The 17,324-nt window shown below is 41.0% G+C and overlaps 1 protein-coding gene across 2 annotated transcripts in view; it reads left to right on the top strand.

Annotated features, from left to right (window-relative positions):
• The window catches only part of GABBR2 (gamma-aminobutyric acid type B receptor subunit 2), an 866,539-nt gene that overhangs the window by 814,099 nt on the left and 35,116 nt on the right, over positions 1–17,324 (top strand). For both annotated transcript variants that reach the window (XM_043976613.1, XM_043976612.1), the window contains one exon: positions 15,557–15,667. In XM_043976613.1, the coding sequence (XP_043832548.1) occupies positions 15,557–15,667 (111 nt within the window). The remainder of the gene's footprint in view (positions 1–15,556; positions 15,668–17,324) is intronic.

The raw sequence follows: 17,324 nt of genomic DNA on the forward strand, positions 1-17,324 counted from the left end.
TGTAAGGATAAAGTGAGATAATGTTTGGTTTTTGTTTGTTTGTTTTTTATTTTTTTAAGGGTTTATACTTCTGTTTATTTTATTATTTTCCAGTTACATGCAAAGATAATTTTCAACATTTCTTTTCTTTTTTTTTTTTTAAGGCAATGGGGGTTAAGTGACTTGCCCATGGTCACACAGCTAGTAAGTGTCAAGTGTCTGAGGCTGGATTTGAACTCAGGTACTCCTGAGTCCAGGGCCAGTGCTTTAACCACTGCGCCATCTAGCTGCCCCCCAACATTTATTTTCATAAGATTTTTAGTTCCAAATTTTTCTCCCTCCCTCCTGCCCTTCCCCCTCCCCAAGAAAGCAATCCGATATAGCTTATGTATGTACAATCAAATTAAACATATTTCTGCATTAGTCATGTTGTGAAAGAAGAATCAAAACACAAGGGAAAAATCTCAAAAAAGAAACAGCCAAGAAGTAGAAACAGTATGGTTCAATCTGCATTCAGAATCCACAGTTCTTTTTTCTGGATGTGGAAAGCATTTTCCATCATGAGTTCTTTGGAATTGTTTTGGATCATTGCACTGCTGAGAAGAGCCAAGTCTATCACAGTTGATCAATGAGATAATATTTGTAAAATGCTTTACAAACCTTAAAGTTCTATATAAATATTAGCTATTATGGTTGTTTGACTTATTTTGTAAACAATGGCCAAATTCTGTTTTCTGATTTAAAATATCCTCAGAATCTGAAGCAACGCGGTATAATGGACAGAGCACTTTTTTTTTTAAGTGAGGCAATTGGGGTTAAGTGACTTGCCCAGGGTCACACAGCTGGTAAGTGTTAAGTGTCTGAGGTCAGATTTGAACTTAGGTACTCCTGACTCTAGGGCCGGTACGCCACCTAGCTGCCCCTGGACAGAGCACTTTTACACTTAAAAAGAAAAGAAACCTGGATTCAAACCCCACCCATATACTTGATGAGCTCTATTGTTTAACCTCCCTATGCCTCAGTTTCTTCATTTGTAAAATGAATAGTCTGGACTCAGTGATCTCTGAGGTCTCCCTTAACTCTGAATCTCTGATCCTAGGTTCACTTGGCAATTGTTTTCAGAAGGAAGAGAGGTAGAGTTTCGGAGATTACAGGATTGTAGAAAACTGAACAGAATTTTGTCATTTGGCTCATCTCATTTGGTTGTCCCTCCCACTGAACACACTTAAGCTATTTAAAATATTCCTAACTAGAGGGCAGCTAGGTGGTACAGTGGATAAAGCACAGGCCCTGGATTCAGGAGTACCTGAGTTCAAATCGGGCCTCAGACACTTGACACTTACTAGCTGTGTGACCATGGGCAAGTCACTTAACCCTCATTGCCCCACCAAAAAAAAAAATATTATATATATATATATATATATAATATATATATATATATATACACACACACACACACACACACACACACACACACACACACACACACACAGTAATATTGAAGGTCCCTAAGGGGTAATGCTATGTTTTTGGACAAGTATGCCTTCTTTTCCCATTCATCAAATCCTACCATCCAGGACGACCATGGAGTTGTTTTATATTCTTCTCTGCAGAAGAATATAGAGCAAAGGTTCTGAACCTATGGCCCACGCACCCCTAAGGGTCCCCTAGAGTTTTTGCAAGGGATCCATCTCATTAAATGACTCATAATCATAAACAAACATATCTTCTGTGGGCTGAATAAATTATATGTCTCACACATACATATATTATTATTTTTCAGAAGGATATAGATTCTGCAGTGAGTGATAAAATACAAATTTGTTTTAAAGTTTTACTGGATCCATAGTAGCTCTTTCTCATTATGTATTTTCTCAGCCAATGAATATTAATAGTCAGTGAAATCTGTTAACAATAGAAAGAGCAAAAAAAAAAACCAATAGAAAGAACAAGGGGGCGGCTAGGTGGCAGAGTGGATAAAGCACCAGCCCTGGATTCAGGAGAACCTCAGTTTAAATCTGGCCTCAGACACTTGCCACTTGCTAGCTGTGTGACACTGGGCAAGTCACTTAACCCTCATTGCCCTGCCAAAAAAATAGAAAGAGCTCCCCAAACCCAGACAGATTTGAGGAGCCACTGATCTTGAGCACAACAAAGGAAGATGGCCTTGGACAGTGGAATTATTGCAGGTGCTGATTAAATCCAGAGCTGTCCCTTTGTGTAGGGATAGACTAGAGCAAGTCCAGAGATAAGTGAGCAGGACCATGAGGGAACTTAAAACTGCTCAAAACAAAGATCAGCTAACAGAGACATAGGTGGAACACGAGAGGTCACCCAACCACAGAACTGGACCTGGATCCTCTGGTCCACAGGTTTATAAGTTCATGAACTTGGATGGGGCGGTAGGGGGGAAATGGCATCTATGTCAGTGTCACTTATTTCCTTTGCAATCCTAGGTATTTTGTTTTATGCATTTAAAAGCATTATTTTGAGAAAAGCCTCCATAGTCTTTATCAGACAGCCCAAGGGATCCATGACACAAAAAAAGGAAGGGGGTGGAAGGGAATAAGCATTTATGTAGCGCCTACTATATACATATGTCATGAACTTTAATTTGATCTGCACAATGCTTTGGGGTAGGTGGTGTGTTACCTACATTTTACAGTTGAAGAAACAGCCAGAGGTTAAGTGACTTGCCCAGGATCACACAGCTAGTACATTTCTGAGGCAGGATTTGAACTCAACTCTTCCTGAGTCCAGGTTCAGTGCTCTCTGCCATGTAGCTGGCTGCTAAAGGTTAAGAACTCCAGATCTAATCCAACTACTTTTTCTTACAGTTAAGGAAATTAAGAAGTTAGGTGGGGGGCAGCTAGGTGGCGCAGTGGATAGAGCACCGGCCCTGGAGTCAGGAGTACCTGAGTTCAAATCTGGCCTCAGACACTTAACACTTACTAGCTGTGTGACCCTGGGCAAGTCACTTAACCCCAATTGCCTCACTAAAAAAAAAGAAGAAGAAGAAGAAGAAGAAGTTAGGTGGTTTCCCTAAGGTCACACAGACAGTAGGTGTCAGAGCCGGGCCAGGAATCCTGGTCATCTGACTCCAGACCAAGGTACTCTCTCCACTGTATCAAGCTACCTCCATGTCTCCAAGTATTTGAAGGGCTGTCATATGAAAGAGCAATTAAGGGGAAGCTAGGTGGCACAAGTGGATAAAGCACCAGCCCTGGAGTTGGGAAGACAAGTTCAAATCTGACCTCCAAGACTTACTAGCTGTGTGACCCAGGGAAAGTCACTTAACTCTGATTGCCTAAAAAAAGAAAAGAAAGGGGCAGCTAGGTAACGCAGTGGATAAAGCACCAGCCCTGGATTCAGGAGGACCTAAGTTTAAATCTGGCCTCAGACACTTGACACTTACTAGCTGTGTGATCCTGGGCAAGTCACTTAACCCTCACTGCCCCTCAAAAAAAGAAAGAAAAAAAAAGAGCAATTAGGCAGGTTCTGCTTGGTCAAAGAGGACAGAACTAGAACCAGTGAGTGGAAGTTAGTAACATGATTTAACCAAAAGAATACTAGACTAGACTAGAAGTTGGAAGACCTGGATTTGAATCATGGTTCTTCTGCCATTTATCATCTACATGGCCTTGAGCAAGTCACTTCCTTTTCTCTAGTACTCAGTTTCCTCTTCTATCAAATGGATCATCCCAAACTGGATCATCTCAAAGGGCCCTTCTAACTCTAAATCTATCATCCTAAATTACAGAGAGGTTAGATGACACGGTGGTGCCTGGAGTCAGGAAGACTCATCTTCCTGAGTTCAAATCTGTCCTCAGACACTTAGTAGCTGTGTGACCTTGGGCAAGTCATTTAACCCTATTTGCCTCAGTTCCCTCATCTGTAAAATGAGCTGGAGAAGGAAATGGCAAGCCATCTTGCCAAAAAAAAGCTCAAATGGGGTCATTTCAGTCAGACATGACTGAAAACAACTGAACACAGTTACAGAGAGGCCAATTTCAGATCAGTATTAGGAAGGCCTTCCTAACAATTGTGGCTGTCCAACAACTGAATGGACTGCCTTTATAAAACGGTGAAGTCCCAAAATTGTCCCTGCCCTCAAGGGGCTTACATTCTAATAATGAACGTTCATGCTAACACCTCTTATCCTCAAAACTTCTTTTCTTATACTGGAACACCTCCATGAAAACCTTCCTTTGAAATGGCATCCTGATGTAGAGATGGGCCCAGACCTTCAAAGACTTTGCCAGGAGAATGTAAATGTTAGTCCACCTTTTTTGTTGTTGTTTGTTTTTGGTTTTTTTGCAAGGTGATTGGGGTTAAGGGACTTGCCCAAGGTCACACATCTTACCAAGATGGAAAGGCTTCCGGTATGGACTCTATCTCTATCTTGTTTTCACAGGGAATCAAATGAGCTAATATTTAAGTCAAGTGTTATATACATGCTAGCTACTATTGAATGGAGTAAATGGCCTATGGACATACAGCTTGTTTTGTTTTGTTTTGTTTTTGCAGGGCAATGAGGGTTAAGTGACTTGCCCAGGGTCACACAGCTAGTAAGTATCAAGTGTCTGAGACTAGATTTGAACTCAGGTCCTTCTTAATCCAGGTCCGGTGCTTTATCCACTACGTCACCATGCTGCTGCCCCTGGACATACAGTTTGTTAAGTCTCAGAAGTGAGAACTAAACCCAGTTTGTCTTGACTTGAGGTCCAGGACCCTAACTCCTACACCGTACTGCATCCTAGTTAGACTAGTTATTGGAAGACCAGCCTAGCTAGGTTCAGAAAGGTGTATTATCAGAAGTTTGGCCACGTCATGATGATTTTCTTGCCTAAAGCTACTCACGAACCTTTATCATGAAGGGATTGTGATTTGTGTTGTTCAAGGTAGTACCCACACTCATGAAATCACAGCTGTTTTGAAGTATTACATCTTATTGTAGCAATCTCCCTAGGCAGAATATGTGTTTTAAAATTTCTTGTGCAGGGTAATTGCCTAAATAACTCCATTTGTGATATCATCATTCCAGGTGTAATTGAGATGCAGAGACGGATTGTTTGGCAAACATATGAGAACTATTACAGCCAAGGGAATGTTGCTTCTTCAGAGCATTGGACCTTGAGAGGCTATGCATTCACCCCTCCTGTGCTCAAAATTTTATTGGAAACATTTGGGAAGCTCATTTTTGAGAAGTCCCATCAAAGCCTGTGTGACAGGGGCTTCTGTCATAGACACATAAGAGAAGGGAGAGGGAAAGGTTGAAAAATTGTGAAAGGCCCAGCTGCTGCTGACCTTTGTGCTGTAGAATTATCATTGCTAAGCCTTCGGGTACATCCTGCGTCTAAGACCTCAAGCATTTTATGTCACAGTCCAACTCATAACACTTCCCCCAGGGAAAAGAGCAATGTAGTAGAACACAGACAGACGTCCACAGGAAAGCCACCCACTACAGGTATTCAAGCAGAGGTTTGTTAGGGAAATGCCTCTAAGTGTTATAGACAAACTTCATCCATCAGGCAGGTGGAGGAGGGAGGATTTTGAACAAGGCAACTTCTAGGTCTTTTTTAATCCTGGGATTCTATGATTCAATTAAATTAATATAATCATAATTGACCCTTTGGGAATTCGCTACCAGCAACCAGTGCAGCAGAGATCAGAGTTCAGTGAATAAGCTTTTCTTCTTTTTTGTTCCTGCCTTGAACTGAGTAACACAGGCTTAGGATACAGCTCATTTGTTTCCAAAAATCTCTCCATTCTTAAAAATCTCAAGATCTGCAGGCAGGGGGGCAGCTAGGTGGCACAGGTGGCCCTGGATTCAGGAGGACCTGAGTTCAAATCCGGCCTCAGACACTTAACACTTACTGTGTGACCCTGGGCAAGTCACTTAACCCTCACTACCCCGCAAAAAAAAAAAAAAAAAGATCTGCATGTATAACAGATTCAAACAAAATAAAGAGAAAGAACCAGCTCTCTATGCTTTTGATTATCCTGAAGATTAAGAGAACTTTGCCAAGGAGGCTCAGAGACTTGGAACCCCTAGTTTTTTTCAAGTGCTTCTTCTGCAAGAAACCTTCCCTGATTCTCCCAGTTGCTCCCTCCCCAACCTCTAATGAAATTACTTTATATGTATGTGTATATGTATATATAATATATGTGTATATTAAAGTATATTTTGCATTTACTTATCTGTAATCTGTTCCTTCACTCCCATTAGAATATAAATTCCTTAAGGGCAGAGACTGTTTTCTTTTCTTCCTTTTTCTTTCTTTCCTCTTTCTATTCCCAGTGTCTTATGCAGTGCTTTGCACATACTGCAAGCTAAATAAATGTTTGTTGAGTTGAATTATATTCAATTGAATGCTACCATTGAATCTCTAAGAACTGAATTGGCATTCTAGAAGTGAAAGGTGGATACCTTGACATTTTGAATCTCTTTCTCTGCCAGGACCAAGGACGGGTGTCCGGGTAGATGGTAGTGGGTCCACCCCTGAAGCCTTCCTAGACCTCGATGTGGTTGTTAATACACAGAGGTTCTTAGGAGTACAGACATCGTCTTCTTAAGAGCAAGGTCCATCCCTCTTCCTGGGCTTTTCTTCTGCCTTATTTGAGATCTCACCTTGGGCAAGCTTCCTCACTCTGCCACTCTAACCCCTGCAATAAAAAACTCAGACCATTAGTATTGTCCTTACATCAATTAGCTGAAGACATACTGCTGAGCACCCTCAAGTAGCTTTGTCTTGATTTTCTGAGCTCACAATTCAGCAGGAACCAGACCCAGGATATAATGGAAAGGCCTTGGGCTGTAGAGTCAAAAGTAGGTTCTAAATTAGGGCCACTCACTGCAGCAATTGTATTGAGGGCCCTATGAATTCTAAGAGTTAAAAATAAAAAGGAGATATGATCAGTTTCTCCTAACAATTTCAACTCGTTCATTTGGTGGTAAAACCCTCTCCAAATGAGTGACTGTGGTGTAACTGCAGATTCACATTCAAGAGCAGGAAAGGAAGTCCATATATGAGGCTTTTTTTGTCCCAAAGAGACTTATTTTTATTAAATAATATTTTATTTTTCCCAATTCCATGTAAAAACACTTTTTTTTTTGGTGAGGCAATTGGGGTTAAGTGACTTGCCCAGGGTCACAAAGCTACTAAGTGTCAAGTATCTGAGGCTAAATTTGAACTCAGGTCCTCTGACTCCAGGGCCAGTGCTCTATCCACTACGCCACCTAGCTGCCCCCATAAAAACACTTTTTAACATTCATTTTTTAAATTTTTGAGTTCCAAATTCTCTTCCTCTCTCCCCTCCCCCTCCTTTATAAAGTAAGCAATTTGATATGTTAAGCATGTGTAATCATGCAAAACATATTTCCATATTAATGACATGGGCTTAGGATAAATCACAAGAAGTTTCTCCTGTGAGAAGCAAAACCAAAGATGACCAGATAACAGGACAGACATATCAAGGAATCAAGGGACTATTAAGGTTTAGATTAACCAACTAGATATCAGGACAGACATACCTAAGAAGTAAGGGGAGGGGACAGCTAGGTGGGGCAGTGGATAGAGCACTGGCCCTGGAGTCAGGAGTATCTGAGTTCAAATCTGGCCTCAGACACTTAACACTTACTAGCTGTGTGGCCCTGGGCAAGTCACTTAACCACAATCGCCTCACTAAAAAAAAAAAAAAAAGAAAGAAAGAAAGAAGGGGAGATAAAACTTTATAGCAGGAGAGTCAGTACTACCTGACTCGAGCTAGAAGACAGAGATAACCCCAGAAGCCAGGACCATCATTCCAAAAGAAAAAAAATCCCCCTGACTCTCAGGAATATGACAAGCATCCAAGCTTTCCCCACCCCACGCCAAAAAGGAATTTTCCATTTTCAGGGGGTCACCCCATCTATCTTCCATAAAAACCTTTGCCTTCCTTCTGTTCTGGCAGGAGGATGTTTCTAAACCACCATCTCCCAGGGGAGAAGTCTTTGACTTACCCCTCGGTCACTTTCTCTAACACAAAATAAAAGACCATTTTAATTCTAATTGTACTGTGCGCAAGAGTGTAATTCTTTACAGAGGAATACCTAAGGACCCCCACCATTTTACTCCCTTGACATTAGTCATATTTTGAAAACAGAACAAAAAAAAAAAACCCACAAAGAAAGGAAAGTGAAAAGTAGAATGTTTCAATCTGCATTCAGATTCCATCAGTTCTTTCTCTAAAAGTAGTTAGCATTTTTTCATCATTAGTTCTTTGGAATTGTCTTGGAACATTGTATTGCTGAAAATAGCTAAGTCATTCACAATTTTTCATCGTACAATATTACTGTTACTGTGTACAATGTTCTTCTGGTTCTGCTCACTTCATTTTGCATCAGTTTCATGTAAGTCTTTCCAAGTTTTTCTGAAATCATCCTGCTCAATAGGATTTCATCTCAATTTTATACCACAACTTGTTCAGCCATTCCCCAATTGATAGACATCCCCTCATTTTCTAATTCTTTACCATCACAAAAAAAAAAAGCTGCTATAAATATTTTGTTCAAATAGGTCCTTTTCCCTCTTTTTTTATCTCTTTAGGATACAGATGTAGTAGTAGTAGTAGTATTGCTGGGTCAAAGGATATGGACAATTTTATCCCCTTTTAGACATAGTTCCAAATTGCTCTCCAAAATGGTTGGATCAATTCATAACTCCCCCAACCGTACATGAGTATCCCAACTTTCTCACGTCCCCTCCAACATTTGTGATTTTCCTTTTCTGTCATATTAGCCAATCTGATAGGTGTGAGGTGGTATCTCAAAGTTGTTTTAATTTGCATTTCTCTAATCAATAGTGATTTAGATAATTTTTTTCACATTACAATGGATAGCTTTGATTTCTTCATGTGAAAACTGTTCACATCCTCTGACTATCAGTTGGGCAATTGCAGTCTTACAATTCTGCCTCAATTCTCTATACATTTGAGAAATGAGGCCTTTATCAGAGACAACTGATGTAGGAAAAATTTCCCAGTTTTCTGCTTTCCTTCTAATCTTGGCTGCATCAGTTTTGTTTGTGCAAAAACTTTTTAATTTAATGTGATCAAAATTATCCATTTTACATCTTAGAATACTGTCTGTCTCTTTTTTGGGCATCAATTTTTCCCTTATCCACAGATCTGACAGGTAAACTATTCCATGCTCCCCTAATTTGCCCTAAATCCTGTATCCATTTTGACTTTATCTTGGCATACAGTGTGAGAAGTTGGTCTATACCTACGTTCTACCCAAAGAGATTTATTAATCTCTACAGGTAGTTAGAGGAAAGATGAGGAAAGGAAGCTACAGGTCTTCAATCTGTAGCTGGATTAGGGTGATGGGAGAGTGTGGAGTAACCTTCAAAACTGACTTCCCATTTCCCTTTCATGTAGGACAAGTCTGACCTTTGACATGTCTTTGAGATGCTCCCTCTTTTTGAGGGGTTCCAAGATGGTAATGTGTGGAGAACAGGATACGGTATGCTTTCTCTCCTTCCATATCTACATTTTGGAATCTTTGAGCACAGTGACTACTTGAAATAAATGACCTAAATAAGCATTTATGTAGCACCTACGGTGTGCCAGGCACTGCGCTAGGCACTTTACAAATATTATCTCATTTGATCCTCAGAAATAACTCTGAGGGGCAGCTAGGTGGCGCAGTGGATAAAGTACCAGCCCTGGATTCAGGAGTACCTGAGTTCAAATCCGGCCTCTGACACTTGACACTTACTAGCTGTGAGACCCTGGGCAAGTCACTTAACCCCCATTGCCCCACAAAAGAAAGAAAGAAAGAAAGAAAGAAAGAAAGAAAGAAAGAAAGAAAGAAAGAAAGAAAGAAAGAAAGAAAGAAAGAAAGAAAGAAAGAAAGAAAGAAAGAAAGAAAGAAAGAAGGAAGGAAGGAAGGAAGGAAGGAAGGAAGGAAGGAAGGAAGGAAGGAAGGAAGGAAGGAAGGAAGGAAGGAAGGAAAGAAAGAAAGAAAGAAAGAAAGAAAGAAAGAAAGAAAGAAAGAAAGAAAGAAAGAAAGAAAGAAAGAAAGAAAGAACTCTGTAAGGTAGGTGCTCAAACAGACAGAGGTTAAGTGATAACCAAGGCTATACTGCTAATGAATATCTGAGACTGGATTAGAATTCCGGGCCCAACCCTTGATCCATTGTGTCACCCAGTTGCCTCAGATAACATAAAGGTTCTAAATATTTATTTTAAATATTTAAAATAAAAATTTATTTGAGATTCACTAATGAGGAGGCTATGGAGGGTCTTCTCTGTAATGATATAGGTGCTATGGGGCCCTTTCGGGCTTATCTATGGTAAATGCTTAACTATGAAGTTATTATTGGGAAAAGATGCGGGGTGGGGAGGGGGGCCTTCTTGGCTGAGTCAAGTGTAAAAAGACTGGAAAGAGGGGCAGCTAGGTGGCGCAGTGGATAGAGCACTGGCCCTGGATTCAGGAAGACCTGAGTTCAAATCTGGCCTCAGACACTTGACACTTATTAGCTGTGTGACCCTGGGCAAGTCACTTAATCCCAATTGCCTCACCAAAAAACAACAAAACAAAACAAAACAAAAAGACTGGAAAGGTAGAAAGAAGCCAAGTTTTAAAGGGCTTTAAATGCCAAGCAGAGGATTTTCTATTTGATGCTGGAGATAATAGCAAGCCACCAGGGTTTATAGAGATGGAAGGGATCTTAGTCATTCATTTTATTGTTATTATTGTTGAGTTGTGTCTAACTCTCAGTGTCCCCATGCACCATTACACTCCAATAGTGTCCAGGAGGTTTTCTTAGCAAAGACACTGAAGAGATTTGCTATTTCCTTCTCCAATGGATTAAGGCAAATAGAGATTAAGTGACTTGGCCAGGTTTACACAGCTAGTGACTGAGGCCAGATTTGAACTCAGGTCTTCCTGACTCTAGACCCAGCTCTCTATCCACTGAGCCACCTTACTGCCCTTCATTTTATAGTTGAGGAAATTGAAGCCCAGAAAAGTTAAGTGACTTGCCCAGAGTCACACAGTCATCCTGGGTCACCGGCAACTTGGACCCAGGTCTTCCTGACCTATCCTCTACTCCACTGTGATTCTCACTTTATCATTTTTGGAATTCTTTTCATTGCCATGAAGATGGGTTACAAAGATAAGATGTGCAAAGTGATGAATGGGTTATCCCCAGGGTAAGTGCTTGAGTAGATCAGAGGCATGATTCATCCTTAACTCTTCAGTATGAGGCAGGTCTCATGTCATACACCTGTTAATCACACTGGGATCCTTGATTGTACTTGGCTCTACGGAGCCCTGGCTTCATCCGGCTGTACCAGAAAATGCTGGTGAAACTTACTGAGGCTCACCTACCCAACAGGGCCTGTGATTGAAGAGCTGGTCTTACAGCAGGGCAATAGTCAAGTGCTCATTAGACAAGAATTCTGACAGAACTGTTCTGCCCAGGTGGATTTACCTTTGGTCTCGATGGTGAGGGAATTCATTCTCTTCCTCCTTAGATCAACCTTGTACAAAAGAAAGATAAAAATTTTAAACCTAAAACTCATCCCTTTTTTTCTGCTAATAAATAAATGGTTGGATGGATAGATGAATGAATGAATGAATGAATGAATGAATGAATGAATGAATGAATGAATGAGCTCTTTCTGGACAAGGACTGTCTCTTTTTCTGTGTTACATCCCCAGCACCTAAGCACATAGAGGAATGGGTGATTAATAAATGCTTATCGATTGACTGATTAATTGATAGGTTATACTTAAAAGTTATTTGGGGCAACTAGGTGGCGCAGTGAATAGAGCACTGACCTTGGATTCAGGAAGACCTGAGTTCAAATCTGACCTCAGACACTTAACACTTACTAGCTGTGTGACCCTGGGCAAGTCACTTAACCCCAATTGCCTCACAAAACAAACCAAAAAAAAAAAAAAAGTTATTTGTCCAGGTGTCAGATCAAAAAGAGATTCCCCACCATGTTCAGGCCATGTCTTGAGAAGACAGATGTTCTCCAAATGAATGAGGTTATCCAGGCTCCAACATTATCTTCCTATTCCTTTCAGCTCCTCTATTCAGCATTAAGGAATGAGAGGAGCTGGTGGGGAGGAGGCGATGATAGAGCTCACTGGGATGGGGGAAGGGAGCAGATACTATGAAGAACAGGACAAGGATCCTATCTGGACATTCTAGACCCACCCCAGTGAGCTCTGTATCTGAAGTGCCTACCAATTCAGTAACCTGCACAAATGAGGCATTTAATACTTGCTGAATTCAATAGATAGAATGGGAAATGCTGGGGATTAAATAATTCAGTGGTATCCTTTGGCCTGCAAGGGTGCTGCCTCCTCAAGTCCCCTCTGAGTCTGTAAGCATGCCAAGAACATCTAAATGATCCTAGAGAATTTCCTTATCTTCTCTGCCCACCCTCCCATCCTCCACCCCCTTCCTTCTTAATTCCTATTCCTCCCACCCCATTTATTATTCTGGATGAGGTCTGCCTCCCCACACCACCTATGTCCCTTCACTTTCCCAGGATGCCTGGCTGAAGGATAAAGGGACAAGAGAGCTACAAGAATCCATGTTCCCCTACCTTAACCTTAGGAAACTAAGTCAATCCAAGAGAGCCCCAGCAAATATAACACTTTAGCCAAATAAGAAAATGCCTTTTATTTTCCATTCTTACATTCACTTCTCTCCCATCACCATCACTTTAAAGTGTGGTATAAAAGAAAGAACATTGGGCTGGGGGGGTCAGGAGACCTGGTTTCTAGTCCTGGCTCTACCACAAGCCTGTTGTATAAAACCAGATAATTAGTCCCCTCTCTGGGCCTGAGTATTCCTCATCTGTAAAATGGGTTGATTGAAGTAGAGACCAGCATGGCTCAATATCCAAAGATTCATCACCAAGTTGACCCCGGGTTTATGAATATTTATTATTTTATTAATTAATTGATTAATATGAATATTTATGGCAGTTCCCAGAGAGTAAGTTACAGATGAGTTGTGATCTCCATTACTGGGAGAAGTGTTCACACCATGGAGATTGGGGGGGCGGGGGGGCAGCTAGGTGGCACAATGTATACAGTACCAAACATGGAGTTGGGAAGATGCATCTTCCTGAGTTCAAATCTGGCCTCAGAAACTTACTAGATATGTGACTCTGGGCGGGTCACTTTGCCTCCATTTCCTCATCTGTAAAATGAACTGGAGGGGCAGCTAGGTGGTGCAGTGGATAAAGCACCAGCCCTGGATTCAGGAGGACCTGAGTTCAAATCTGGCCTCAGATACTTGACACTTACTAGCTATATGACCCTGGGCAAGTCACTTAACCCCAATTGCCTCACACACACACACAAAAAAAGAGAACTGGAGAAGGAAATGGCAAACTACTCTAGTATCTCTGCCAAGCAAACCAAGAAAATTATAAATCCTTGAAATCCCTGGGCATGGTTCTGCCAAAAGCTAACTATGTGACCCTGAGTAAGTGATTTCTCCTTGCCAGGCCTCAGTTTCTTCCTCTTTAAGACTGAGTCAGACAAGATGATCTCTAAAGGTCCTTTCCAGCTCTGATAGTCTATGAATCCATCATTCTATGAATAAACACTTTTGTTTATGCGAACTGAGGTCTCTGCGATTTTTGTTTGCTCTGTCAATAAGCAAGTGTGGAAGAATTTTATAAGTCTGTGAATTGCCGCCTCACCCAGTATCTTTACAGGATGACAGTTCTGAGCAAGGCACACGTTCTTGGTTAAGCAAATAAACTCAAGACATGCTTATCAAATCTTCAGGATGACATAGAGCTGAAAAGGAAAACTAATAAAGTGGGTGACAGACGCAGCATCGGAAAATTTTTTGACAGGGAGAACAAAGAGCCAAAACTAACAAGCTGAAATTTAATAGGGATAAATGGAAATTTCTGCACAGAAAGTTCAAAAAATTAACTGGGTAAACACAAGATGAAAAAGATATGGCTTAAAACAGCCATTTGTGTGAAAGAACCTGTGCATTTTAGTGGATAGGAAGCATGATATTAGACAATAGTTTAACATGGTGACCCAAACAGCTTTTGCAATCTTAGGCTGTCTCAAGAGAGACAAAGCATCCATAAATAAGGAGACAATAGTTTCACTGTACAATGCCCTGGTCAAACCACATTTAGCACAGTATTGTGTTAAGTTCTAGGTACCACGTCTTATTCAGTCATTTCAGTTGTGTCTAACTCTCTGTGACTCCATTTTGGGGTTTTCTTGGCAAAGGTATTGGAGTGTTTTGCCATTTTCTTCTTCAGCCCCTTTTACAGATGAGGAAACTGAGGCAAACGGGGTTAAGTGACTGTCCCAGGATCACACAGTCAGTAACTGAGGCTGAATTTGAACTCAAGAAGAGTCTTCCTGGGGCAGCTAGGTGCCGTAGTGGATAAGAGCACCAGCCCTGGATTCAGGAGGACCTGAGTTCAAATCTGGCCTCAAACATTTGACACTTACTAGCTGTATGACCCTAGGCAAGTCACCTAAACATTTCTCAGTGCCAATCTTGGTATGTAAAATAGGAATAGTAATAGAACCTACATCACACAGTTGTTTGTGAGGATCAAGCAAGATAATGTATATAAAGTAATTTGCAAACCTTAAAGCATCATATGTTGTTGTTGTTCAGTCATTTCAGTCATATCCAACTCTTTGTAATACCATCTGGAGTTTTCTTGGCAGAGATCCTGGAGTGGTTTGCCATTTTCTTCTCCAGTTCGTTTTACAGATGAGGAAACTAAGGCAAACAGAGTAAAGTGATTTATCCAGGATGACACGGCTAAGAAGTGTCTGGGACCAGATTTTTAACTCAGGTCCTCCTGATTCCAAGGCTTGTGTTCTATCTACTACACCACCTAGCTGCTCCAAAAAGCATCATATAAATTCTAGTTGTTATTGTTTTTGTTTATTATTGTTATTATTAAATCAAACGGGTTGCCTCAGGAGGTATTGAGGTGCCTGTTACTGAAAGTGTTCCAAAAAAGGACAGGATGACTGCCTGTTAGGGAAAGTTTAGAAAGGTTCTATACAATATGTGAAAAATCCAAGCCAATTTTAGCAATGTGTGGATTAGATGTAGTCAGGAAGACCTGAGTTCAATTGATGTCTATCACACATGCTATCCATGTGACCACCTCCCAGTTGCCCCAGGTAACTCTTTTTTTTATTGTTCCAAATTACAGAATTGTACTCTTTTTGTACATTGTAATTTTTTTTCTTTTGTGTAGACCTAAGATTTTATGAATATAGAGAGCTGCCAGAGAAAATTCCCTCTACAGGGCAGACTGACTGCCTAATTATGATTTAAGTGCCTAAGGGATTAAGAGGTTAAGTGACTTACTCAGGGTCACCCTTTCAGTATTTGTCAAGGGCAGGAGTTGATTCCAAGGATGGCACCATGGTGCCTTTTATCTTGTGCATAATAGGCACTTAATAAATGCTCACTGAATTCCTGTTCATTGAATTATCGAATGCAAAGGATTGTAAGGGTATTCAGTGATCATTATTGTTTGTATTTTTTTTTCTCCGTAGCCGGATCCTGCTGGCAGAGATATTTCCATCCGTCCAATTCTGGAGCACTGTGAAAACAGCCATATGACTATTTGGCTCGGCATTGTCTATGCCTACAAAGGTCTCCTCATGGTAGGTTTTCCTGTATTGTTCAGTGTTTCTGTCAATTCCATATATACCCTTATGTTAGCTAAGTGCATGTTCCTTGTTATAAAGCAGGGGTGTGGAGCTGTTTGCTTTTAAAAACTGAAGACCAAAATACAACATAATTAGTCAAATAAAATAGCTGATCTTCTTTTAAAATTAAGAACAAGGACAAAGAACAAAGTATTTTTAAATTAACAACAAACATTTTTAAAATCTCACTTCAGGAAAAGAAGGAAAGGAGAGAGAGAGGAAGAGGGAGAGAGAGAGGGAGGGCAGGGAGGGGGAAAAAGAGGGAGAGAGAGAGGAAGAAAAGGAAGAGGAGAAATACAGAGACAAATAAGTAGAGAAGAAAGAAACCAGAAATGGAGGAGACAAAGATAGAGGAAGAGAGAAAAAGGAGACAAAAGAAGAGAGATAAAGGAGAGAGAAAAAGAGGAGAAAGGATTGGGGCAGCTAGGTGGCACAGTGGATAAAGCACCAGCCCTGGATTCAGGAAGACCTGAGTTCAAATTTGACTTCAGACACTTAACACTTACTAGCTGTGTGACTGTGAGCAAGTCACTTGCCTCACACAAAAAAAATTCCTTTACAAACAAAAAGATTTTTAAAATAGGAGAAAGGAGAGGAAGAGGAAGAAATGAAAGAGAGAGGGAAGGAAGAGGGAGGAGAGAAGAGAGAAAGAGGAAAGAAGGGGGAGAGAGTGAGAGAGAGAAAGAAAGGAGGGGGAAGAGAATGAAAGAGAGACAAAGAGGCTCAGTAGGTTTTAGAGTCAATGCCAGTCATATTCTATTTCAGAGATATAGCCCTTTGAAATGTTAGTTAGCTGATTAACCACTGTTTACAACTCTTTTGGGGGGGGGGCAGGGCAATGGGGGTTAAGTGACTTACCCAGGGTCACACAGCTAGTAAGTGTCAAGTGTCTGAGGCCGGATTTGAACTCAAGTACTCCTGAATCCAGGGCCGGTGCTTTATCCACTGAGCCACCTAGCCGCCCCTGTTTACAACTCTTTAGCTGCATTTATCCTTAAACTATTGAGATCCAATGGCCAATGGAACAACCAGAGCCCCTCATCAGGGTAGAGATTATATTCTGGGCTATGGCATCAGGGACCATTAATAGTATTCAAGAGCTGGCTAAAATCAAGCCAAGGACCTTGGACCAGAGGTTGCCCGTACCCCTGGCCATGCCCCCAAGTTCATGTGGAGGAGATGCAAGCGCTCCTGCCTTGGAAAATAACAGAGCCTATTTTTCTATGAACAAGCAAATTCTGGGGTTTTCGTGGTTCAAGTTCCCAGTGGTCTTTGTTCCTCATTCCCCTTATTCCCTGTTCCCCAAGTTCCCAGTCCTATAGAAAGATTCCCCAATTGTCAGCCCCTGGACTGTCTATTGACAGATTCTGCATACCCATTCCATGGGCTTGTTAGTAAAGCCCCCGACTGACCCTACTTTTGTTTCTGGAAAAAAAAAGTCAGTTGGTCATTCTTTAAATCAACCTACATTTTTACAAGGTTTTATATTTGGCAAAGTTTACAACCTTAAAAAACTTTAAATGTTTTTAAAGTTTACAACCACCCTGTGAGGCAGGTACACTCAGCTAACATTGATCACACTTTGACCAAAGTTTTGGCTTAATCCCTGTGG

The sequence above is a fragment of the Dromiciops gliroides genome, chromosome 1, assembly GCF_019393635.1.
Source record: "Dromiciops gliroides isolate mDroGli1 chromosome 1, mDroGli1.pri, whole genome shotgun sequence".
Taxonomy (NCBI): Eukaryota; Metazoa; Chordata; class Mammalia; order Microbiotheria; family Microbiotheriidae; genus Dromiciops; species Dromiciops gliroides.